This window comes from Helianthus annuus, chromosome 4 (genome assembly GCF_002127325.2).
Source record: "Helianthus annuus cultivar XRQ/B chromosome 4, HanXRQr2.0-SUNRISE, whole genome shotgun sequence".
NCBI lineage: Eukaryota > Viridiplantae > Streptophyta > Magnoliopsida > Asterales > Asteraceae > Helianthus > Helianthus annuus.
This window is the reverse complement of record NC_035436.2, coordinates 14,256,041-14,283,197: the sequence shown is the minus strand read 5'-3', so window position 1 is coordinate 14,283,197 and position 27,157 is coordinate 14,256,041. Positions and strand designations below refer to the sequence as shown.

General features: G+C 37.5%; 1 protein-coding gene across 2 annotated transcripts; it reads left to right on the top strand.

Annotated features, from left to right (window-relative positions):
- The first annotated feature begins 2,597 nt into the window (after positions 1–2,597).
- LOC110886833 (TMV resistance protein N-like) lies at positions 2,598–7,717 on the top strand. 2 transcript variants are annotated; one of them, XM_022134683.2, is made up of 6 exons: positions 2,598–2,724; positions 3,310–3,815; positions 4,000–5,113; positions 5,197–5,484; positions 5,564–5,646; positions 7,496–7,717. In XM_022134683.2, the coding sequence occupies exons 2-6, from the start codon at positions 3,337–3,339 to the stop codon at positions 7,506–7,508; spliced, it is 1,977 nt and encodes a 658-aa protein (XP_021990375.1). In that variant the 5' UTR covers positions 2,598–2,724; positions 3,310–3,336; the 3' UTR covers positions 7,509–7,717. The 2 variants fall into 2 exon arrangements, with proteins under 2 accessions (XP_021990375.1, XP_021990374.1); XM_022134682.2 differs by having other exon boundaries at positions 5,564–6,818.
- Positions 7,718–27,157: the final 19,440 nt, after the last annotated feature.

Genomic DNA, 27,157 nt, shown 5'->3' with positions numbered 1-27,157 from the left:
GAGGGGGAACCCGTGACCAAGCTCTGGCGTGAGAATAAGTAACCTTTCCGGAGAACGAGGAGCTTATTCTGACGAGTATGTAATCGCCGGAATATCCCCAATGGTGTGAATGCTAGGCAGTATGCCTTTAATGTGATCCGAAGGAATGTTCGGAGTAAATGCAATGTGAGTATTTAATGAGAGGAAAGATTGAATGCATACCCCAAATGATGTTCCTCTTCTGCTTATATAAAGAGCTTCACTTATTTTCTTGGGAGATACCGCCCATCTCGTCTAACGGTTTGATCAGGCCTTTGGGGAACTCAGACACAAGTCTGAGCCCCAACGGCTAGATGATTCAATCATTAATGATGCCAGCTGCTGGCGAAGTACTCTTTCCGGTGATACACTCTTTCTTTCATTTCGAGCAATTAATGATATCTCCGAGATATCACATCCTTTTTTTCCCGCCACATCTCACAGTAATGAATACTAGATAATTAAAAAAATTAAAAAATTCTAAAGATATTTGTCCGGTAATTGAGTCACTGTTCCATACGCGTTGAAGAGGTAACCGCTAATTGGGCCTGAGGCAATATGTTTGAGCCCAATGATAAGGATCTACAACAGCTTTAGTTTAATCTTACAAAATGTTGTAAGATAAAAAAAATAAAAAAGTATAATACAAAATTTAAAAATCTTTCTTAGATGTTTAAATTTATGTTAATAGGGTGGGAGTTGGCTACAAAGTCTATTTTTCCTACAAAGTGTAAAAAGTCATAAAACACCACAATTTCAGCCTTAAAACACACTCTAAACTCTCAAATAACAAAGTGAAGATTACTAAAACGCCATATCTGTGGATTTTGTGTTGTGTTTTGGATGATAAGGCTTTGATTACCGAATGACTAACATTAGTGTGTTTTATATTGATTATCATGTTGTGTTTTATATTCATAGTTCTACAATGATGTATTTAAAGTTTTTATGAAATGTTAGGGTTTGGATATTGTGTTTTAGTGATCTTCACTCTCTTATTTGTGGGCTTTATGTGTGTTTTATGGCTGAAATTGTGGTGTTTTATGACTTTGTACAGTTTGTAGGAAAAATGAACTTTGTAGCCGAACCCCACCCTATGTTAATATATATTTAATATTTTGAATTAATATTTTTCATAATAATCTAATCTTCTAAACTATTTTATGTTTCTTCAAAGTATTTATAAAGACATTTTATTTTATAGTACTTTGAAAATCATTTATTTTTTTTATAATAGATTTTGTTATTTCTTGTAGGCAACGGATAATCATTTAAAAAATAAGTAAAAAAGTTAATGTTCTTATTATTGATGCTTAATATTTAAGAATAAAATTAATAGTTCCTTTGATACATTTTTGTTATTTCTTGTAGGCAATAAATAATCATTTCAAAAATAAGTAAAAATGTTAATGTTATTATTATTAATGCTTAATATCTAAGAACAAAATTAATAATTCCTAAATCTTTATATAACATTGTTTGTAACTATTGAAATGAATACTATACTGACTTGAGCGTCAAACAACGATGGAATATTAGAATGCAAGACATTAGGTTAATTACCAGAAATATGAAAGGGCAGTATTATCTTAATATCGTACTTTACTAAAATTTAAAAATCAAATTTAAGATAATACAAGTCGGTTCAACGATTTGAATCAGTAGAAATAGATTTACCACTACTACATACCGGGCCTGTGTCCAGTATTCGGTATTACCGACCAGTTCATACCAGTATTTCAAACATTGTTTGTAACTATTGAAATCGAGGTTCACAACCGAAGTTCTAAGCATATAACATGTTAGTCATGAACTGTGCATGGATAATATAACTAGGTGCCAGGATGTAACCGGGTACCCTGAGCTCAAAGGGGTAGAATATCCGAGTCCATGTCAAATTGACGTGTGGGTTGTAAAAGTGTTCACGATTCGGTTTTGACGGTTTTTAGATTAAAATGTGAGAATACTGTTACTAACAGTTTCAAAAACCGAATCGTTGAATTTTAAAACTGAACTGCTACTAACGGCTTGGTTTTCACGATTTAAGCATAATATCATCAATATTAATAAAAATATAAATAAATTTGAAAATTAATCATTATTTTCGAAAGAGTAAACTGTCAAAATGGTCTCTGAGGTTTGGTCACTTTTACTACTTTAGTTCAAAACTCAAACCTTTTGAATTTGGGTTCTTGTGGTTTCAATTTTGTTGTGATTTTCATCCAAAAACAAAATCTGGTTAAATTTTTCAGTTAACATCTAATTTTTTTGTCTTTTTCCTCTCTTTTAATGAAGGGCAAAATGGTCATATTTTTTTTTTAATTTGTTGAAATAAAACGTTAAAAGCCTATTTTGCCCTTCATTAAAAGGGGATAAAAAAGACAAAAAAAAGTAGATGTTAGCTGAAACTAGATTTTGAATTTGGATGAAAATGACAACAAAACTGAAAACTCAGATTCAAAAGGTTTGAATTTTGCACTAAATAGGTAAAAGTGACGAAACCTATGGACCATTTTGCAGTTTACTCTTTTCTAAATATTATCGTCATTCTTTAAAGTCAATGAATTTTACAAGTCAAAGTCGGAAGTTGTTGCGTGTTGGGGATATAATTTTCTTGTGAGAAGCAGATCAAAAAAAGAACAAGTCATCGGCTAAAATTCAAAAGCGTTGGAGTATCTGGTTGCTGTTTCGATCAACTATTTTGAGGTACTATTTTTAACTCGAATCTTTAAACTAATGAAGCAGTGATGGTTTATATGTGGTGGTTTTCTTGATTAAAAGTGGTATGATGTTTGAAAGCTTGTTATTATTTAGTTCGGACAGTGATTTTAGTGTTAGATCGGTTGGTAAATTGTTTGAAATCGGCAAAACTGAAGCTGATGGTGTTTGACTTTTCTAAGAAAGTCAAATTCTGGTTTTAAATCTGATCAAAACTGAATCTTGTTTATCAAACGGATCACTTGAAATCAGATACACATATCGTTATTCATTAGGTCCCAAGATCACCATTCTATAACTTGGTTCAATTGTTTGACTTTCACAAAGTCAAACTTTTGCATTTGAAATCAGATACACATATCTTATTAACCCTGCTAATTAAGCTGTAAGGTGTGATTACCAGCTTATTCCGTATAATAAAAAAAATACACTCTTCTGGATTAAAAGCGTGATCTGTTGTTTCTTTGCAGTCATCTTCCAAGAAAAGATTTGATTAAGTTGTAGAACCCGTAAAGCATAATAAAAAAAATACACTCTTATGGGTTAAAAGCGTGATCTGTTGTTTCTTTGCAGTCATCTTCCAAGAAAAAATACACTCCAATGGCGGCGTCTTCTTCAACATCATTCGTTAAGGAGAGCTATCAATATGATGTGTTTTTGAGTTTTAGTGGTGAAGACACACGTAAGAACTTTGTGGATCACCTTTATGAGGCTCTTCAGCGACACGGTATTCACACTTTCAAGGACGACGAGCGACTCAAACAAGGGAAAAACATCAATAACCAGCTTTTGAAATCTATTGAAGAGTCAAAGTTGTTTATCATAGTTTTCTCAAAGAAATATGCATCTTCGTCTTGGTGCTTAAATGAACTTGTAAAGATTATGGAGTGCCAAAAGTCAAACAACCAGATTGCTTACCCTGTTTTCTACGATGTGGATCCCTCTGAAGTTCGCAAACAACATGGTCAAGTTGGAGAAGCGCTTGCCAAGCATACCAACAAAGAGACCGGGAAATGGAGAAAATCTCTTACAGAAGCAGCAAATTTGTCTGGGTGGGATATGAGGAACACTGCTAATGGGTAATTTATTTCATCAGTTCTCTGGAAATATTCATTCTTTTTTAGTTTCTATCTTATTTTGAGGAAAGCTCAAGCATTGTTGCTATGGATATGCTATTATGTCTTACACTTCGTATATTGACCTGAAATATAACTTTTTGTGTGGATTCTTGAGTTAGCTAACTGAATCTTCTATAATTCACAGGCATGAAGCCAAAGTGATCAAGTTAATAATTGAGCGGATTTCACTTGAGTTACGACCCATTAATGTAAACCTTGATGATAAATTAGTAGGCATGGAACACCGGCTACAGTACATTGAGAAGTCTTTAGATATCGCAGCATCGAACGAGGTTCGCATGATAGGGATCAAGGGGATGGGAGGTGCTGGTAAGACTACACTAGCCAGAGCTGTGTTTGATAAAATATCAGTTCACTTTGAAGCTAAAAGCTTTGTTGAGAATGTCAGGGAAGTTTCAAAAGCTTCGTTATCTGGTTTATTGTCATTGCAAAGAAAGATCCTTAAAGATTTGCTGAATGATCAAGGCAAAAACGTAGATAGTGTCCATGAAGGGACAAACATGTTGAAAACAAAGTTGCGTGGTAGAAAGGTTCTGGTGATTTTAGATGATGTGGATCATAAAGACCAGCTTGAGGCATTAGCAGGTGATTTTTGTTGGTTCAAGCCTGGAAGTAGAATTATTATTACAACAAGAGACGAGCAAGTGTTGATAGCACACAAAGTGGAATGGATTCATGATGTCACTCTATTATCAGATGAGGAAGCGATTGGCCTCTTTTGTAAACACGCATTTGGGAAAGATCTTCCAATTCGAGAGTATGAAAAGGAATCACTACAAGTTGTAAAATATGCTGCTGGCCTTCCCTTAACAAACAAAGTTTTGGGTTCATTTTTGTGTGGTAAAGACAAACATGAATGGATAGACGCATTAGAAAGACTCAAAATAATTCCACTAGAAGAGACTCTTCAAAAGTTGGAATTAAGCTATGAAGGTCTTGAGGAGGATTACAAGGAAATATTCCTAGATGTTGCATGCATATTGAAGGGGTGGGAGAAACACAAAGCAATAAGTATGCTTGAAAGTTGTGGATTTCAGGCTATAATTGGTTTAAGAGTTCTTGAGCAGAGATCTCTAATAACTTTCTATGGTAATTATGGTTTTCTTTACTTGGGAATGCATGACCATATTGAAGAAATGGGCAAGAATATCGTACGTCGTTTGCACCCAGATGAGCCCAACAAACATAGCAGATTATGGATTCAGGAAGAAATTGAAAATGTACTGGATACTGACTTGGTAAGAATCAGATTTACTTGTAACATAGAGATGAGACAAACACAATTTTTTTACTTATGACATGAACTATTGTTGAATTACAGGGTTCGGAATCGACAAGGTGTATACATCTAACGCTCACCCCTAATATTGTTTTGGAAAGTCTTGGAAACATGAAGAATCTAAGATGCGTTATTGTAGATCATAAATATGACGTTTATGATGACTTTGTGAAGATTGATGAAGTTGGTCAATACTTTCCAAATGCATTACGATACTTGAGGTGGCATTGTTACCCTCATTCGTGTTTACCCAAAACCTTTCAAGCAAATAATCTTGTTGAGCTTCACATGTCTGGGAGCAGAATCGAACAACTTTGGGTGGGGGGAAAGGTAGGATGATTGATTAATAATTTTAATTTATTTATTGATCAGTTATTAGTATATTACATTCTTTTTGGTGTGATATTAGGTTCTTACGAAGCTCAAATCCATTACACTCTCCTGGTCAAAGTTGAAGACCCTTGACCTTGGGTTGACTCCGAATCTTGTGAGGTTAGATCTTTCATTTTGTAGGGATTTGGTAGAACTTCATGTGCCAGTTGGATGTTTAAAAAGGCTTACGTACCTAAACCTTGAGCAATGTAAGAGGTTGAAATCTGTTTCATTTATCAAGGATTTGGAATCACTTGAGAATCTTAATGTAAGTGACTTACATCTAAAGGAGTTCCAGGATATAATTCCGAGCCACTCGAACAGTAATTTGCAACAGCTTTATTTCTCTGGCAATGATATAGAAAACCTACCTTCGTCAATTGGAAATCTTCATAAGCTTGTTAATCTATCATTCAGTAGCTGCTCTAAACTCAAAAGTCTTCCAGGAAGCATTTGTAGTTTACAACATTTAAGAGTTCTTAACCTTGGACTTAGTGGCATAGAGGAATTGCCTGAGGACATTGGCCAGTTGGAGTGTTTAGAAGAGCTATATTTAGGACTTTCAAAAATTAAACATCTCCCGAATAGCATTTGTAAGTTGAAACATCTTAAAACTCTCATTCTAAATAGTTATAAAGTTTGTAAGTTACCCGAGAATTTTGGTCAAATAGATTCATTGAATAGACTAGATCTAAAATATTGCAAGATAAGATATATTCCACCCAACATCTGTAAGCTAAAGCATCTCAAAGTGCTTGACCTTTCTAAGTGTTCTGAACTTGAGAAATTACCAGAGAACCTAGGAGATTTAGAAAGTTTGAATAGACTAGTTCTAACATCAACCAATATAAGAGATGTTCCATCCAGCATCTGTAAGCTAAAACATCTCAAAGAGCTTCACCTTTCTGAATGTTATGAACTTGAGAAACTACCAGAGAACCTAGGAGATTTAGAAAGTTTGAATAGACTAGTTCTAACATCAACCAAGATAAGAGATGTTCCATCCAGCATCTGTAAGCTAAAGCATCTCAAAATTCTTGACCTTTCTAATTGTTCTGGACTTGAGAAATTACCAGAGAACCTAGGAGATTTAGAAAGTTTGGAATGGATAGTTCTAGTGGATACTCCTATAAGTCATCTTCCGGATAGTATTTCTTTGTTGAAAGGTCTTAAAATTGCTGGATACAAAAGAAGGATTGATCCAGATGCAATTCTATTTCAAGAACAACAACATATTACATTTGCTCCCATAAGGAGAAGGGCCAATACTGAAGCAACAACAAGCGATGCAGGTTTTTGTTTAAATATATAGGGTAAAGTTCTTGTACAAATAATCTTAACATACTAAACATACAAATTGAAGGAAAACTCAAAAAGACAAGGTGGCATTTTTGTAATTATCAATAACTATCAAAGTTACTCTACAAATATACCTTAAAAAACCTAACCACCCCCCCCCCCACCCCCCAAAAACCTAAAAAAACCTAACCCCCCCACCCCCCACCCCCAAAAACCTAAAAAAAACCTAACCCCCCCCACCCCCCAAAAACCTAAAAAAACCTAACCCCCCCCCCCCCCAAAAAAAAACCTAACCCCCCCCCCCCCCCCAAGCTAAAATGCTAAAAACTAAATCCCCCAAAAAACCTAAAAAAATCTAAAAAAATAAAAAAAAAAACACACAAATTATTTTATTTTATTTTTTTAACATTTTTTTATTAAAAAATCGCTACATTTCGTTAGCAAAAAAAAAAAATTGTGTTTTTTTAGGTATTTTTGGTTGTAACTTTGATAGTTGGTGGTAATTACAAAAATGCCACCTTATCTTTTTGGGTTTTCCTTCAATTTGTATGTTTAGTATGTTAAGATTATTTGTATTTGATCTTTTGCCTAAATATATAATGTTATAAACTCACTGAATAGCATATATTCTAGTGAGAGAGGTATTTGAAATATATTTATGGTTTTGTAGGTGGCAAGGTTAAAGAACGAAAGATGGAGGATCACTAATGAAACTTTGTGAAAGACTAGAGCAGGGAACAAGTGGAAGCTGGAGGGGCATATTGAAACTAGTCTTAAATCCGTGTTCAAAACATATAACAATCATTCTATTGTTGACATTTGTAGTGATTTGCAACCAATTTTGGAAACGATTTGAAGGATGAATTAAACAAAGAATCATTTTATAATGAGACATGAATCATGAAAACAAGGGATCAGGAATTAAATACTTAAGGGGGGTTTTATGAAAATATTTATTTATCATTTCTTTCATTTCTACCTAGAGTAGAGTCCATTTATCAATATTAGGAATTTCAAGTTCTGTAAGTGGCTTGTTGCACTGATCTCACTTATGTTTGTTCCTAGAAATGCTGCATTAATCTCATTTAGCCATTGCTCCAATCATTGGTGCTATGCAGTTAATTCGGTCATATCGGTCCCCTAGTAAAATATCGGTGTCAAATATCGGTACTGATATTATCGGCGATATTGACCGATATAACCGATATCTCACCGATATAACTGATATATCACCGATATATCACTGAATTATTATTGTTAAATTGCTATATATGTAAATTTTGCATTATATTAAAATTACCGATATCCCACCGGTATCTCACCGAGATAACCTATATTTCAAATATCGGTCCTTGACCGATATCCGATATTTTACCGCATTAACTGCATAGCATTGGTGCTTTGAATCAGAAACAAACAAATTTGACTTCCGAAGTCAAACTTAGAGTTTGACTTCTAGGTTGGACTTGTGACTTTTTGAGGTCAAACCTACACTTTCTTAGTGTGTGCTTCTCCATTATTAACCGGATTAGATTCATGAGGGTTTGAAGTCAGTACATGAGGATCTGTGTTTTGGAATCATGTGTAATATTATTTCTTGAGTTTGAAATGTTGATTGATATGAGGCTTCATGACATATGCATAATAATAATAATAATAATAGGTCTCTGCATATGGATCCTGTAGAGCAGAGAAAAACTGATGAGTTTATCCAAATATGTTGCCTTTTGTAGTGTTAATCTTCTCTTTTCATCAAAGTTAACATGCTAGTTATTTTATTTAATAAAAAAATATAAGAAACCGGACAAAACATCTGAAAATAAATTCCATTAATTCCAAATCCATGTGTTTGTTTGGCAAAAACATGTGAGTAATTGATACTTAAAGGGGCTTTTATGAAAAATATCTTTGGGATTTGGTATAATAAAAAGTTAAAAAGAAAAACTACGAGTTAAATGTCATTTTAGTCCCTGTGGTTTGGGTCATTTTGTCAGGTTAGTTCAAATGTTTCATTTTTCGCCTGTAGGTTCAAATTGGTTTTATTATTGCCATTTTAGTCTGCTGGGTTAGCTTCATTCATTATTTCTGTTAATGAGAAAGACAATTTGGTGATTTTATAAGGCCGAATTGTACTTCTATAGTTAATAGAATTACATATAAAATGACTGAATTGCCGTTCTCGTTAACAGAAAAAATGGATAAACTCAACCCAGTGGACTAAAATGGAAACGATGAAACCTTTTTGGACCCACAAGCGAGAAATAAAACCTTTGGACTAAACTCGCAAAATAGCCCAAACCACAGGGACTAAAATGACATTAAACTCAAAAACTACTCTTCTCTCAAGAGTAGTTTGTGAGCGTAAAATGCAAGGAACCAACTTTAATAGTATATACAATTTTATGTTCAGGGAGGTTCTTATTGGTAAAGGGGCAAAAAAGTCAAGGATGTTTTTTGGTCAAAGTGGTTCATCGAGCCAACAGTGGTCAACGCCGGAAAGATGGGTGGGTCGAATTCGGTGGAGTGGGATTGGTCCAGACAACCGGTCTCATCGGTGGAGGTTGCGGAATTGCATGGTTGTTTGGGGTTGCTGGCTGGTTTGCAAACGTCGGGTTCGAAAGATAAATGGAGATGGACTCCCAGCGCTTCAGGTATTTTCTCGACTCAATCGTTCAAAGCTTTTTCGATTGATCCGGAGCTGCCAGTATGTTCCTTTTCGGTCAGAAGGTGTAGGTGGGTTCCGGCAAAGTGTAACATTCTAGTTTGGAGGGCGGCTATGGACCGCCTCCCGACTAAGACAGCGTTAATCAAAAGGAATATTTCGGTGGGTTCGGGATTGTGCGGATTCTGCAATGATGCCATGGAAACTGTGGACCATCTCTTCACGGCTTGCCTCTTGGTTCATCGTGTTTGGAGTATGTTCAGCGATTGGGTTAAGATGCAGCCTTTCTTCGCCTTTTCTTTTAGTGATATTTTGGAGTTGCATAATAGCTGGGCTGGGAATAAGGAGTCAAAAGAGATAGTTAAAGGCTTGGTCGTTACTACGTGTTGGTGTATATGGAAAGCAAGAAACTTACAGATCTTCAACAATGGTAGCGGTAACGAAGATGACATTTTTAGGGAGGTTAAATCTCTTAGTTTTTTTTGGTTTAAAAATAGATCCACTCGTGGTAATTTGGTTTGGGACGAGTGGTGTAAATTTTCTTTTTACATGTAGTGTTTGGTTGGGTGGCGGCCTTGCGTGTTTTTTGTGCTTGGCTGGCCGGTTGGATTTAATAAAGTTAACCTTTCAAAAAAAAAAGATGGTCTTCGATTTATTCGAAGTTGCTGCAATGGGCCTGTTTGGATGGGTAGTCACAAGTTTTGGGATGATTGGGCCAGAAATAAGTATGTTTAAAAAGTAGGCCCAATCTAAAATCATTAAAAATTACTAATGGGTTGTGGATTGCACAATGGCCCAAAGAAAATACTTCACATAAAAGTGATTTTATGGTGGTATAATTATGGGCCGAGTAAGTTGAGTGTTATTCATAGGTGGGCCTGGTTTGGGTGGGAGTGTGGGACACAAAATGGACTTCTTTTATTTGGGATTATTGTCTTCTAACATGGGCCGATCAGATGGATCATTGTTATGTTGCTGTGAGTGAGCCCATGCCTTCGAAGTGGGCGGCTTACTTTTTTGGGCTTTTGATAAGTTGGTATGAGATTTACAAGCTTCTAAAGCTTTGTAAGGGTTGGGTCGGTGATGTTGGCTTTAGGCTTGCTTGGAATTAGAAATAAAGGTGCACAAAAAAACTAGAATTGGACCTCTACCTGGCACAAATACCTGGAACTGGATTTTATTATACCCAGGTATTCTGTACCCGGTTCTAGAAGTGTCCCTACCTGTAGGGTACACATAGAGTATACATTAGGATTTAGGACCTCCAACCCCGGAACCGGGACTATTCCCGCTTTATCCCGAAACTAGAACTAGTACTATAACCAAACACGGTTTTTCTCTATACCCAAACCAAGTATTAAAATACCCAATATATAAATCTATGTTTTTATGTTTATTTAATTTTATATATTTGTAATATTTTGAGTTTCTAATATGTTTGAACTTTTATGTTTATATGTTATCATACTTCTTTTTTGTGGTTTTGTTGCAAAAAAAAAAAAAAAAAAAAAAAAAAAAAGACTTGGAACAAAAAAAAGTTACAGCCCCCAAAACACACAAAATCAGGTTTCTAGACGGTTTTTGAAGAACCCATTCCTTACCCGGCCTGGAATTGGGTACACAGGGTTTGGTTTTTGGACTATAACCGCAATTGGAATCGTACCCGTGTGTAGCAATACCCGACTTTCCCATCAATGCAATGCCCGGAACCGGGTATTGAAAATACTGATATGTGCACCTCACCTCTACTTGGAATACCGATATGGTACGCTAGGCCCGCACGTGGATTCGTTTACAAAGATATATCACTATCTTGCAATGGGTTGATTGCCTTATTTAAAGACGGGCTTTAGTGTGTATTTTAGAATGTTTTCATGCGATTTCATAATGTAAAAATGTGATTGGGCTTAGTTGTGTGCCCCGGATTTATTCTATTTGTATAGGACCAGTCGACCCTGTATGTTGATTGTACCTGGGTTGTGGACTTAACTTCAGGACATCCCAAGCAAGTTTCAAATCCTTTGTTCCTTCTAAATTTATAAAATTTATGAAGTTCTGTCTCCGTTAGGGCTGGCATAACGGGTTAACACGACCTGTTAAGACACGAAAAAAATTACCAACGTATTATACGACCTGTTTAACATACGAACACGACCTGTTAAGACACGAACACGACCGGATTAGGGAAGCTGTGTACCAGATAGGGAATGGTGGGGTTTGTGAGAGAGATTTAAAAATTAGGGATTGGATTGTGGGGTGTTGCTGGCTTAACTTAGTGGCCGATGAAAGTGCATTTGTTGTGGATCCATCTTCGAAACTAAAACAACCCTTCTGCCCATTCCTTTTTAGTATATAAAACTGTAGGTCCGGCTAGGGGAGGATCTAGTCGCCTACTCCTTGTGTACAAACACACCCGGTTGTGCGGAATCCAATCGGAGATGCAAACCGAGATAGAAACCTATAAGAACACGAGATACAAGACACGAAGATTCACTGTTTAACACACTTGTATATCAAAGAGAAGAGTTCAAGTACAAGATCAATACAAGATCCGGTTAACACTATAAAACTCTCTCTCTCTCGGGTTCTTCCTGCTTCTCACACACTTGTCTGTTTTCTTGTTTGCCTTGTGTCCACCGAAATCACCAAGTGATTTCGGCATATATATGTTGTGCGATTGGGCTGGGCCTTGTGCGATTGGTCTTGGGATCGGCCCAAATGAAGAAGGCCCAACATGTTTACGTTAAACATGCAGATAGAAGATTTGTAGTTGTCATGCAAGTGTGACATCACCATGACATCATCATGGTGATGTCATGCTGATGTGTCGACGAGAACGGTTCTCGGCTCACCGTGCTTCGTGTGTTGAACTCTGGGGCGCACGACGGAGGAATGTTGTGGCTTCTGGCTTGAGCCGAAGCTAACCCGGTCGAACCGAACCGAGTTGAACCGAGCCAAGTCGCGTCCACATAATATGTATCAACAAACTCCCCCTTGGACGCTACTCGTGAGGTTCATCTTCCATGTCTTCCATGTCGGAGGATCTTCAAAGTCTTCACGTCTTGAAAGCAGAGAGTGTATCAACCAACTCCCCGTTTCCTGTAGAGAGTGTGTTGACAAACTCCCCCTTAACATAAGCTCCCCCTTGAGTTATGCTCGTGACTGACTTGACCATTAATGCTTGAGATCCTTGTGGTGTTGATGATGGTCAGCGGCAACTCGATCATCTTCATCACTTGAGTGCCTTCACGTCGTGTCTTCATTCCGAAGCTTGTCATCGACCATGTTCTCATTGCCTTTAGAATCTGCACATGCAAGAAATCTAAACGCGTAATGAGAACAACTGCTTGGAATATAGTTAGCATAAACAAATGACACACGTATGACCATGTTCAAACAACTACCGTCCGACAGCTTGAAAGATTAACAAATTTGTCAATTTTAATTTCCCACTTTCAAAACTTGCAAATTTCGACCGTTTATGAAGATTTAGTCAATTCGGTTTTCGTTCAGGTTTTCAGGTAACCAAGACTCGAGCTCCAACATCCTACGATCGAAAATAAAATAGAAATAAAATCTTTTTGGCTTTTAGAAAGTTTATATTAAAACACACCTAAAATCTTTTTGGTATTTTTAAATATTTGAAATGTAAAGACTGAAAGCAGTAAATAAATATATACAGACATTCTTTTTGTGAGTTTCGAGAGTAAGAGAATCATATCAGTGTATGGTCATGCCAAAACACTCCTGTTGTTCAATTAATTAACATTAAGATAAGCATCCTATAACAATTATCGGTATTGTTGTCCATTTAAGCTCTACTTATCAGATGTACTCATGGCAAGGGGATACGTTAAGGTATGATTTATACTTACCGACCGGTGTTCATCCATATCACGACACATTCCCGTATCAAGGTAGGCACGAGGGTTCATCTTACCGGTGAGTATACCGATTATCATCTGTTTGACCGTATATGATGTGAGAAACTCACTTATTTTGATTTGAAAACAAGCCCTATGTGATAGAATCACTTATTTATGAGGAACTTGATTTTCATATGCATGAGGGCACAGGAGCAAGTCCGTGAACAGGTCATACTTTCGTACAGCAGAGAGACGAACTTGACTCCCGGATAAATGTGATATTTTATCACTTATTGAGGTCGAATGCAGTATGTACACGTATGTATAGTATCATGGAAGATCTAGACTTGCGTCCCCGTTATTTTTCGGTAAAAGATACAACCATGATACCCAGATGATAAGCAGCATAAAGACCGAATATCTCAGAACCTCGGCAATCTCTCAAACGAAATTTCGGTACTAAGACCATATGCCAATGAATGGTTCCCACCTGGTCTTCAGTCGATTTAAGATTTATATCACCCTGCACACTTTAAAATGATTGTGAGCCTACCGATACATCTTATATAGAGCTGCTTATCGTTTTTCAGTTTAGGTTTAAAGAGGTTTGGATAGACCACTGATGTACTATCATTTTCTCTTTTGCTCGCCAGGAAACTCATTTTTGTTTTTCTATTGTTTTTGTGTTTTTGAAATTTTTCGATGTTTTTGGATTTTCAAATTTGGATTTACTCCCCCTAAAATCAACAAACTAAGACAAATATAAAACACAAAGGTATTTACAAAAATGATTTTCCGATGTTGGTTTTACTCTTGCTTGACCTTAATGCCGTTTACCAATAATAAAAAGTCAAATCTTGATTTGTCAAATGCTTTGGTAAAAAGGTCGGCACGTTGGTCATCGGTGTGGACCTTAACAACATCGATTAGCCTTTTCTCAAAGCAATCACGTATGAAGTGATACTTGATTTCGATGTGTTTGGTTTTTGAGTGCTGCACAGAATTTCTAGTGATCTGTAATGCAGCAGAATTATCAACGTAAATAGGAGTAGTTAGGAATTCAAAACCGTAGTCGCGTAATTGTTGTTGAATCCAAAGAACTTGGGAGCAACAACTTGAGGCAGCAATGTATTCAGCTTCTCATGTTGATGTAGCGACACAAGTCTGCTTCTTGCACTGCCATGTGACTAGGCGATTTCCTAAAAACTGACATCCAGCTGTTGTGGATTTGCCGTCGATTTTGCATCCGCCAAAATCAGAATCACTGAAAGCGATCAAGTCAAAGTTATTATCCTTAGGGTACCATAGACCGGTGTCAGGGCAACCATTCAAATAACGAAAAATCCTTTTGACAGCAGCAAGATGTGAGGCCTTCGGGTTGACTTGATATCTGGCAAGCAGGCACGTTGGGTACATTATATCTGGCCTTGATGCTGTGAGGTACATAAGAGATCCGATCATTGCGTGGTAGTATGAGGGGTTAACAGCTTCACCCTTCAAGTCTGGAGTAATTCCGTGATTTTGTGGCAGTGGGGTACCGATGGGCGTTGCATCAGACATCTGGAACCGGCTCAAGATGTCACCAACATATTTAGTCTGATGGATGAATATCCCAGACTCCGTTTGTTGCACTTGTAGGCCCAAAAAGAAGGTTATTTCCCCCATAGCACTCATCTCGAATTTATCCTGCATAATGCGCTCGAAATTCCTACATAAGACATCATTAGTAGAACCAAAAATAATATCATCAACGTATACCTGTACCAGAAGAAGATCTCCATCTTGTTCTTTGATGAAAAGAGTACAGTCAATAAGACCCCTTCGAAAACCGTTCTCTAGCAGATAGTTAGATAAGGTTGCGTACCAAGCTCACGGTGCTTGATGAAGACCATAGAGAGCTTTGTTGAGCAACCAAACCCGATCGGGATGGATAGGATCTTCAAAACCTGGAGGCTGTTCGACGTACACCTCTTCTTCAACCACACCATGTAAGAATGCACTTTTCACGTCCATCTGGTAAACCTTGAATCCTTTGAAGGACGCATAGGCTAGAAAGATCCGAATTGCTTCCAGACGTGCAACTGGTGCATACACTTCGTTGTAGTCGATCCCTTCTATCTGACGAAAACCTTGAACGACTAAACGTGCTTTGTTCCGGATAACAACTATGCAGTCATCCTTTTTGCATTTAAACACCCAACGGGTTCCAATCTTCTTGTATCCAGCAGGTTTCTCTACGAGTTTCCAGACACCTAGCTTCTGGAATTGTTGCATCTTTTCCTGCATTGCTTCCACCCAAGAGTTATCTTTCATGGCTTCCTTCCAAGTTCTTGGCTCTTCCTATGAGACATAACACGCGAAAGACCAATCATTTTGTTGCCCAGATTCTCGAATCGCTGTATACAAGCCTGCATTGTTGTTGTTTCGCAACATGTTTCTCGTTTGAATGCCACTTTGCACATTTCCGATGATGTTTTGTTGAGGAAGGGTATTATGAATCCTTGTTTCAGGATTATCTCGAACTGGAATATTTATACCCAGATTGTTGAGATTGAGATCAACAACTAAATCAATGCCCGGAATTGACGAAGAGGATGATGCAGTAGCTTCAGCTGTTCTGGTGGCATCCACTGGAGGAGTACCCTCTGAAGTACCATGAACTGCTGTAGAAGGGACTTCTTGATCTGCATCTAGAAATTCATCATCCTCTGAAGATTCGTTCAATTCGGCAGCATCGTGAAAATCCTCATTGTCGAGAGCATTGTTGTTCACCGAAGATGGTTCTTGATTGACAAGAATTGGACGAACCACCGGTGAAACTGTTGCATTGTCACTCTCGAAAAATATCCTTGCCGCAACACTTTCTTCAACGGCTTCAACATTGATCGAATTGAAAAAGTCATCGTACTCAAACATCCAAGGCTGACCAGGACATTTGACTGGCAATGTGTGCCTTTGTACTCTGACTTCAGACCATTCCTCGACCCTTTTTGTCTCTAGATTCCAGACTCTTAAGTTCGGGGTGGCATACCCAAGAAAGTATCCGTCAATTGCTTTTGCCCCAAACTTTCCATTAGGATCGATCATAGTGCAAGGAGCTCCAAACGGTTCAAGATAAGACAAATCTGGTTTCCGTTTGTGAAGAAGCTCAAAGCAGGTCTTGTTGTGCCTTTTGACTGTAAGGACTCGGTTCAACGTATAACATGCAGAGGCCACAGCTTCACTCCAGAATGGAATTGGCAACTGCGACTCTACCAACATAGTCCTAGCAGTCTCGATCAATGTGCGGTTCTTACGTTCAGCGATGCCATTCTGTTGAGGAGTGTAAGCTGCACTAAATTCGTGAAGAATACCTTTTGAAGTGCAAAACTGTCACACCCCGACCTCCACGTGTCACCGGTGGGCCCGGTGTGGGGTACAGTGACGTAGTTGGCATCGTCATAGACAAACAACACAATATAATAATGCACAGCGGAAGCAGAATAGATACATTTCAACTTTAATTAAAATGACATAATAAAAATCATAAGTAGTTGAAACAGATCCACATGCGGATCAAATAAAAATAAGATAAAATTGTTCAACAGATATTTTGTCGTCCGAGCTTGCGAGACTATAGTGGACGCTCTTAGGAAACAGCCAGCCTATTTCGTATAGTACCTGCACTTAACCTTTTGGGAAAAATACGTCAGTTTACACTGGTAAGTACAAATCGACTGACTAATTTTGAAAATGATTGAAAATTGATTTAAATGCACAAGGCATAAATATTTTTATTAACTTGGGATATTTATGCAATATAAACTTGTGAACGATTTACATGTACCCGTACTTTTGGTGGCCCGGGATCTGCTGTCCGGGCTAAAGGTTAAATAACACACCATATTAAAGAGTTATACACGCCGGGTGTACGCCTACACCCCGTGCTCTGGTCGTGGCCATCTCGTAAGATAATGCCAAGGATATCCGGGACACGGTCAATAACCCCCCAAAGCCTAAAGTAAGACAAGACTGTTTAAACGAGTCGCACAAGCTATTCAAGACTGTACACCCATGAGGTGCAGGACTTGTGCGCCCGATCAAGCGGTATTTTAAATACCGTACCCCAAGCCCGTATAGGGAAAATAAGTCAAAATGTATTTAGCTGAGCAAGTATAAGTCACAAATGATAAGTGTAGGTAGCTTTTACTGGGCCTCCTAATCTGGAACAAAGGTTTATAATAACCTATTAGATTCTTAACGGGTCTTTTATTTAAGCCTAAGTTTTGACCGGTTAGTTTTAAGGATGATACGGTACAAGCGCACGATTAAGCGAAAGACCGGATAGAATGTGATTTAGACCCAACAAGTTTGAATACTTGCATAATATGGGTATACTAAATGCATTCTGGATTTTGAGATAAAAATGATAACGTTTGACCCGTTTCGGTCAATTTACGCAAACTAGTTACGTAAACCGAACCGAACGCAAAAAGGGCGTTACGGGTAGCCAAAAGAGTCAAATGCAAGTTCCCTGAGATAATATGCTTTAAATGTGATATAATATCAGTAAGTTATATTCTATATTGCCCGGAATAATTTAAAACTCAATTTATGCCTTAGAAGGGCATTTTGGTCATTTAAAAGATTATAAAAGAGTTAATTTGGAAATCTGAGTTTCGGGTCTAGTTTATACAGTAAATATACTTTATTTAACATATTATAACAGTAGGGTATGACCCATATACCAAACTTAACATTTAAAATCAAACTATGCACCGTAGGGGCAATTTAGTAATTTCACAAGGGCTAAAAATGCCAAAACTGGAATTCTGAGTTCATATACTTACACTTACTGTTATTACATGAAAATATGCCAATTAGATCAGTAGGTATAAGTCTTATATGTTAAAAATAAGTATAACGCTTACTATGCGTTAAAAACGCTTAAAATACGATTTAGAGGCGTTTCCGGGTTTTCAAAAGAAAACTGAGATTTTTATATTTCCAGAATACTTAAAATAATTTATTTAACAAATAAAATCAGTAGAAAAAGGTTTCTGGTCAAAAGAATGTATAAAACTCATTTTATGGCTTAAACGGTCAAAACCGACATTAACCGAATCGACTAAGCGATCTAAGATACGATCAGCCAAAAATTAAATAAAAATCATCAAAAATCCCAAAATATTATATAACATCAGTGGGTAAAAAGTTTTATAGCAAAACATGGCCTGAAATAGGTTATACGCGAAATACGCCGTTTATTAAACATAAAGCTTTATTTTTACGCTATCGGCCATAACTCAAAATCTGGACCACCAACTGGTCTCAAATTTTCGGTGCAAGTTTATATATTAGAAATAAAGATTTCTACTCTTTCACTTTTCCAAAAATCACGTTTTATATCAAAAAGGGCAAAATAGTCAACTTTTAAGCATAATCGGAAACATGCAAATGAATCGGCTAAGTAAAGACTCAAGCAATAAAAATTCCAGAGAGTTTAACCAAAATAAAAATGGTCAAAAATACTCTCTACTACAGATCTCAAACATGCATGTACGAATCCGAATCGATAGTCTACGAAAAAGTCGTTTTACAAGACTTTCGGTTCCGATTCGTATTTATACTAAAGATTGCCGAGTTTATTATGATAAAACATATTCTTACATGTATTATAAGTTATTTAAGATGATCAAACAGATTGCATGTCCTCTACATTACCATTTGAGCTTATTTTTGCAAAAACAACTTCTGTTGACTTTTTAGAAACAAGTTTGACTCGACAATTAGCATGCATAAGGTGGGAATCAGAGAATACCCTTTTGAGGGTTTGTTTCCCACATAAATACCAACATATATGTGGTTTCAATTTGAGAAATGACAGAGTAAAACTCGTTTAATCAGATAGTCAAATAATAAGAACAACGGTTTGACTTTTAGCAATTAATCTATGCTAGAACGAATTAGAGACTGATATAGAAGCTTACAAAGGTCCTATTGAGGCTTAGCTAACACTTAGAGGTGGCCTTGTCGTTCAGATTTGCTCCAGAAAGTCTTGAGAGTGTTCTTGAGAGTTGAGAGCTTCTTGATCACAATGCAAATGCCCAAGAAAGGAGCTTTTGATCTGATTTAAAGATGAATTCAGAGGTTGGAGGTAGCACACTGTTGCACTAGGCATGCATGGGATTTAATTGGAGCAAAAGGAGGTGAAATGAGCTGGTATCAACTAAAAATTCGGGCCAAATCAGCTGAATTCGCGAAACTGCACATCTGTGCAAGGTTTACGGACCGTATGGTCCATGCTTTACGGTCCGCAAGGGACCAGGTCAGCTCAGCAACTTTCCATTATTGGCAGAAATGGCCCCTGACCTTCGTACGCGATGTTTTGATGCTTATCTTGACCCGTAAACCCCCAAACTTGGTTTTAAGAACCTTGGGACATTTACCAACATGGTAATGTCCTCGGATAACTTTGCGCTCAACCGAAAAGCCATGAAATTCGACGTTGACGCTTTTAGTCCCTCAAGTACGGTTTTGGCCATAACTTTCTCATACGTTGACGAAACTTCATGAAATTTTTACCACATGTTCTAGTGAGTATATTTTAGCATTATAAAGCTTCGGGTCTGCCAAAAGTTCACTCAGAGGTATAAATTAAACATGTTGACACTTTTGGCCCCTATAGTTTGAAATTCCTCACTTTGAATGCCACTTTGCACATGTTGACACTGTATACAAGCCTGCATTGTTGTTGTTTCGCAACATGTTTCTCGTTTGAATGCCACTTTGCACATTTCCGATGATGTTTTGTTGAGGAAGGGTATTATGAATCCTTGTTTCAGGATTATCTCGAACTGGAATATTTATACCCAGATTGTTGAGATTGAGATCAACAACTAAATCAATGCCCGGAATTGACGAAGAGGATAATGCAGTAGCTTCAGCTGTTCTGGTGGCATCCACTGGAGGAGTACCCTCTGAAGTACCATGAACTGATGTAGAAGGGACTTCTTGATCTGCATCTAGAAATTCATCATCCTCTGAAGATTCGTTCAATTCGGCAGCATCGTGAAAATCCTCATTGTCGAGAGCATTGTTGTTCACCGAAGATGGTTCTTGATTGACAAGAATTGGACGAACCACCGGTGAAACTGTTGCATTGTCACTCTCGAAAAATATCCTTGCCGCAACACTTTCTTCAACGGCTTCAACATTGATCGAATTGAAAAAGTCATCGTACTCAAACATCCAAGGCTGACCAGGACATTTGACTGGCAATGTGTGCCTTTGTACTCTGACTTCAGACCATTCCTCGACCCTTTTTGTCTCTAGATTCCAGACTCTTATGTTCGGGGTGGCATACCCAAGAAAGTATCCGTCAATTGCTTTTGCCCCAAACTTTCCATTAGGATCGATCATAGTGCAAGGAGCTCCAAACGGTTCAAGATAAGACAAATCTGGTTTCCGTTTGTGAAGAAGCTCAAAGCAGGTCTTGTTGTGCCTTTTGACTGTAAGGACTCGGTTCAACGTATAACATGCAGAGGCCACAGCTTCACTCCAGAATGGAATTGGCAACTGCGACTCTACCAACATAGTCCTAGCAGTCTCGATCAATGTGCGGTTCTTACGTTCAGAGGCCATTCTGTTGAGGAGTGTAAGCTGCACTAAATTCGTGAAGAATACCTTTTGAAGTGCAAAACTGTCACACCCCGACCTCCACGTGTCACCGGTGGGCCCGGTGTGGGGTACAGTGACGTAGTTGGCATCGTCATAGACAAACAACACAATATAATAATGCACAGCGGAAGCAGAATAGATACATTTCAACTTTAATTAAAATGACATAATAAAAATCATAAGTAGTTGAAACGGATCCACAGGCGGATCAAATAAAAATAAGATAAAATTGTTCAACAGATATTTTGTCGTCCGAGCTTGCGAGACTATAGTGGACGCTCTTAGGAAACAGCCAGCCTATTTCGTATAGTACCTGCACTTAACCTTTTGGGAAAAATACGTCAGTTTACACTGGTAAATACAAATCGACTGACTCATTTTGAAAATGATTGAAAATTGATTTAAATGCACAAGGCATAAATATTTTTTATTAACTTGGGATATTTATGCAATATAAACTTGTGAACGATTTACATGTACCCGTACTTTTGGTGGCCCGGGATCTGCTGTCCGGGCTGAAGGTTAAATAACACACCACATTAAAGAGTTATACACGCCGGGTGTACGCCTACACCCCGTGCTCTGGTCGTGGCCATCTCGTAAGATAATGCCAAGGATATCCGGGACACGGTCAATAACCCCCCAAAGCCTAAAGTAAGACAAGACTGTTTAAACGAGTCGCACAAGCTATTCAAGACTGTACACCCATAAGGTGCAGGACTTGTGCGCCCGATCAAGCGGTATTTTAAATACCGTACCCCAAGCCCGTATAGGGAAAATAAGTCAAAATGTATTTACCTGAGCAAGTATAAGTCACAAATGATAAGTGTACGTAGCTTTTACTGGGCCTCCTAATCTGGAACAAAGGTTTATAATAACCTATTAGATTCTTAACGGGTCTTTTATTTAAGCCTAAGCTTTGATCGGTTAGTTTTAAAGATGATACGGTACAAGCGCACGATTAAGCGAAAGACCGGATAGAATGTGATTTAGACCCAACAAGTTTGAATACTTGCATAATATGGGTATACTAAATGCATTCTGGATTTTGAGATAAAAATGATAACGTTTGACCCGTTTCGGTCAATTTACGCAAACTAGTTACGTAAACCGAACCGAACGCAAAAAGGGCGTTACGGGTAGCCAAAAGAGTCAAATGCAAGTTCCCTGAGATAATATGCTTTAAATGTGATATAATATCAGTAAGTTATGTTCTATATTGCCCGGAATAATTTAAAACTCAATTTATGCCTTAGAAGGGCATTTTGGTCATTTAAAAGATTATAAAAGAGTTAATTTGGAAATCTGAGTTTCGGGTCTAGTTTATACAGTAAATATACTTTATTTAACATATTATAACAGTAGGGTATGACCCATATACCAAACTTAACATTTAAAATCAAACTATGCACCGTAGGGGCAATTTAGTAATTTCACAAGGGCTAAAAATGCCAAAACTGGAATTCTGAGTTCATATACTTACACTTACTGTTATTACATGAAAATATGCCAATTACATCAGTAGGTATAAGTCTTATTTGTTAAAAATAAGTATAACGCTTACTATGCGTTAAAAACACTTAAAATACGATTTAGAGGCGTTTCCGGGTTTTCAAAAGAAAACTGAGATTTTTATATTTCCAAAATACTTAAAGTAATTTATTTAACAAATAAAATCAGTAGAAAAAGGTTTCGGGTCAAAAGAATGTATAAAACTCATTTTATGGCTTAAACGGTCAAAACCGACATTAACCGAATCGACTAAGCGATCTAAGATACGATCAGCCAAAAATTAAATAAAAATCATCAAAAATCCCAAAATATTATATAACATCAGTGGGTAAAAAGTTTTATAGCAAAACGTGGCCTGAAATAGGTTATACGCGAAATACGCCGTTTATTAAACATAAAGCTTTATTTTTACGCTATCGGCCATAACTCAAAATCTGGACCACCAACTGGTCTCAAATTTTCGGTGCAAGTTTATATATTAGAAATAAAGATTTCTACTCTTTCACTTTTCCAAAAATCACGTTTTATATCAAAAAGGGCAAAATAGTCAACTTTTAAGCATAATCGGAAACATGCAAATGAATCGGCTAAGTAAAGACTCAAGCAATAAAAATTCCAGAGAGTTTAACCAAAATAAAAATGGTCAAAAATACTCTCTACTACAGATCTCAAACATGCATGTACGAATCCGAATCGATAGTCTACGAAAAAGTCGTTTTACAAGACTTTCGGTTCCGATTCGTATTTATACTAAAGATTGCCGAGTTTATTATGATAAAACATATTCTTACATGTATTATAAGTTATTTAAGATGATCAAACAGATTGCATGTCCTCTACATTACCATTTGAGCTTATTTTTGCAAAAACAACTTCTGTTGACTTTTTAGAAACAAGTTTGACTCGACAATTAGCATGCATAAGGTGGGAATCAGAGAATACCCTTTTGAGGGTTTGTTTCCCACATAAATACCAACATATATGTGGTTTCAATTTGAGAAATGACAGAGTAAAACTCGTTTAATCAGATAGTCAAATAATAAGAACAACGGTTTGACTTTTAGCAATTAATCTATGCTAGAACGAATTAGAGACTGATATAGAAGCTTACAAAGGTCCTATTGAGGCTTAGCTAACACTTAGAGGTGGCCTTGTCGTTCAGATTTGCTCCAGAAAGTCTTGAGAGTGTTCTTGAGAGTTGAGAGCTTCTTGATCACAATGCAAATGCCCAAGAAAGGAGCTTTTGATCTGATTTAAAGATGAATTCAGAGGTTGGAGGTAGCACACTGTTGCACTAGGCATGCATGGGATTTAATTGGAGCAAAAGGAGGTGAAATGAGCTGGTATCAACTAAAAATTCGGGCCAAATCAGCTGAATTCGCGAAACTGCACATCTGTGCAAGGTTTACGGACCGTATGGTCCATGCTTTACGGTCCGCAAGGGACCAGGTCAGCTCAGCAACTTTCCATTATTGGCAGAAATGGCCCCTGACCTTCGTACGCGATGTTTTGATGCTTATCTTGACCCGTAAACCCCCAAACTTGGTTTTAAGAACCTTGGGACATTTACCAACATGGTAATGTCCTCGGATAACTTTGCGCTCAACCGAAAAGCCATGAAATTCGACGTTGACGCTTTTAGTCCCTCAAGTACGGTTTTGGCCATAACTTTCTCATACGTTGACGAAACTTCATGAAATTTTTACCACATGTTCTAGTGAGTATATTTTAGCATTATAAAGCTTCGGGTCTGCCAAAAGTTCACTCAGAGGTATAAATTAAACATGTTGACACTTTTGGCCCCTATAGTTTGAAATTCCTCACTTTGAATGCCACTTTGCACATGTTGACACTGTATACAAGCCTGCATTGTTGTTGTTTCGCAACATGTTTCTCGTTTGAATGCCACTTTGCACATTTCCGATGATGTTTTGTTGAGGAAGGGTATTATGAATCCTTGTTTCAGGATTATCTCGAACTGGAATATTTATACCCAGATTGTTGAGATTGAGATCAACAACTAAATCAATGCCCGGAATTGACGAAGAGGATGATGCAGTAGCTTCAGCTGTTCTGGTGGCATCCACTGGAGGAGTACCCTCTGAAGTACCATGAACTGCTGTAGAAGGGACTTCTTGATCTGCATCTAGAAATTTATCATCCTCTGAAGATTCGTTCAATTCGGCAGCATCGTGAAAATCCTCATTGTCGAGAGCATTGTTGTTCACCGAAGATGGTTCTTGATTGACAAGAATTGGACGAACCACCGGTGAAACTGTTGCATTGTCACTCTCGAAAAATATCCTTGCCGCAACACTTTCTTCAACGGCTTCAACATTGATCGAATTGAAAAAGTCATCGTACTCAAACATCCAAGGCTGACCAGGACATTTGACTGGCAATGTGTGCCTTTGTACTCTGACTTCAGACCATTCCTCGACCCTTTTTGTCTCTAGATTCCAGACTCTTAAGTTCGGGGTGGCATACCCAAGAAAGTATCCGTCAATTGCTTTTGCCCCAAACTTTCCATTAGGATCGATCATAGTGCAAGGAGCTCCAAACGGTTCAAGATAAGACAAATCTGGTTTCCGTTTGTGAAGAAGCTCAAAGCAGGTCTTGTTGTGCCTTTTGACTGTAAGGACTCGGTTCAACGTATAACATGCAGAGGCCACAACTTCACTCCAGAATGGAATTGGCAACTGCGACTCTACCAACATAGTCCTAGCAGTCTCGATCAATATGCGGTTCTTACGTTCAGCGATGCCATTCTGTTGAGGAGTGTAAGCTGCACTAAATTCGTGAAGAATACCTTTTGAAGTGCAAAACTGTCACACCCCGACCTCCACGTGTCACCGGTGGGCCCGGTGTGGGGTACAGTGACGTAGTTGGCATCGTCATAGACAAACAACACAATATAATAATGCACAGCGGAAGCAGAATAGATACATTTCAACTTTAATTAAAATGACATAATAAACATCATAAGTAGTTGAAACGGATCCACAGGCGGATCAAATGAAAATAAGATAAAATTGTTCAACAGATATTTTGTCGTCCGAGCTTGCGAGACTATAGTGGACGCTCTTAGGAAACAGCCAGCCTATTTCGTATAGTACCTGCACTTAACCTTTTGGGAAAAATACGTCAGTTTACACTGGTAAGTACAAATCGACTGACTCATTTTGAAAATGATTGAAAATTGATTTAAATGCACAAGGCATAAATATTTTTATTAACTTGGGATATTTATGCAATATAAACTTGTGAACGATTTACATGTACCCGTACTTTTGGTGGCCCGGGATCTGCTGTCCGGGCTAAAGGTTAAATAACACACCACATTAAAGAGCTATACACGCCGGGTGTACGCCTACACCCCGTGCTCTGGTCGTGGCCATCTCGTAAGATAATGCCAAGGATATCCGGGACACGGTCAATAACCCCCCAAAGCCTTAAGTAAGACAAGACTGTTTAAACGAGTCGCACAAGCTATTCAAGACTGTACACCCATAAGGTGCAGGACTTGTGCGCCCGATCAAGCGGTATTTTAAATACCGTACCCCAAGCCCGTATAGGGAAAATAAGTCAAAATGTATTTACCTGAGCAAGTATAAGTCACAAATGATAAGTGTACGTAGCTTTTACTGGGCCTCCTAATCTGGAACAAAGGTTTATAATAACCTATTAGATTCTTAACGGGTCTTTTATTTAAGCCTAAGCTTTGACCGGTTAGTTTTAAGGATGATACGGTACAAGCGCACGATTAAGCAAAAGACCGGATAGAATGTGATTTAGACCCAACAAGTTTGAATACTTGCATAATATGGGTATACTAAATGCATTCTGGATTTTGAGATAAAAATGATAACGTTTGACCCGTTTCGGTCAATTTACGCAAACTAGTTATGTAAACCGAACCGAACGCAAAAAGGGCGTTACGGGTAGCCAAAAGAGTCAAATGCAAGTTCCCTGAGATAATATGCTTTAAATGTGATATAATATCAGTAAGTTATGTTCTATATTGCCCGGAATAATTTAAAACTCAATTTATGCCTTAGAAGGGCATTTTGGTCATTTAAAAGATTGTAAAAGAGTTAATTCGGAAATCTGAGTTTCGGGTCTGGTTTATACAGTAAATACACTTTATTTAACATATTATAACAGTAGGGTATGACCCATATACCAAACTTAACATTTAAAATCAAACTATGCACCGTAGGGGCAATTTAGTAATTTCACAAGGGCTAAAAATGCCAAAACTGGAATTCTGAGTTCATATACTTACACTTACTGTTATTACATGAAAATATGCCAATTACATCAGTAGGTATAAGTCTTATATGTTAAAAATAAGTATAACGCTTACTATGCGTTAAAAACGCTTAAAATACGATTTAGAGGCGTTTCCGGGTTTTCAAAAGAAAACTGAGATTTTTATATTTCCAGAATACTTAAAGTAATTTATTTAACAAATAAAATCAGTAGAAAAAGGTTTCGGGTCAAAAGAATGTATAAAACTCATTTTATGGCTTAAACGGTCAAAACCGACATTAACCGAATCGACTAAGCGATCTAAGATACGATCAGCCAAAAATTAAATAAAAATCATCAAAAATCCCAAAATATTATATAA

Bases quoted from the DNA above. Each gene is read 5' to 3' on its own strand.
- LOC110886833 (XM_022134682.2), top strand. From the start codon at position 3,337: ATGGCGGCGTCTTCTTCAACATCATTCGTTAAGGAGAGCTATCAATAT. The intron at 5,114-5,196 runs GTAAGAATCAGA...GTTGAATTACAG, and splicing joins ATGTACTGGATACTGACTTG to GGTTCGGAATCGACAAGGTG. The intron at 5,485-5,563 runs GTAGGATGATTG...GTGTGATATTAG, and splicing joins AACTTTGGGTGGGGGGAAAG to GTTCTTACGAAGCTCAAATC.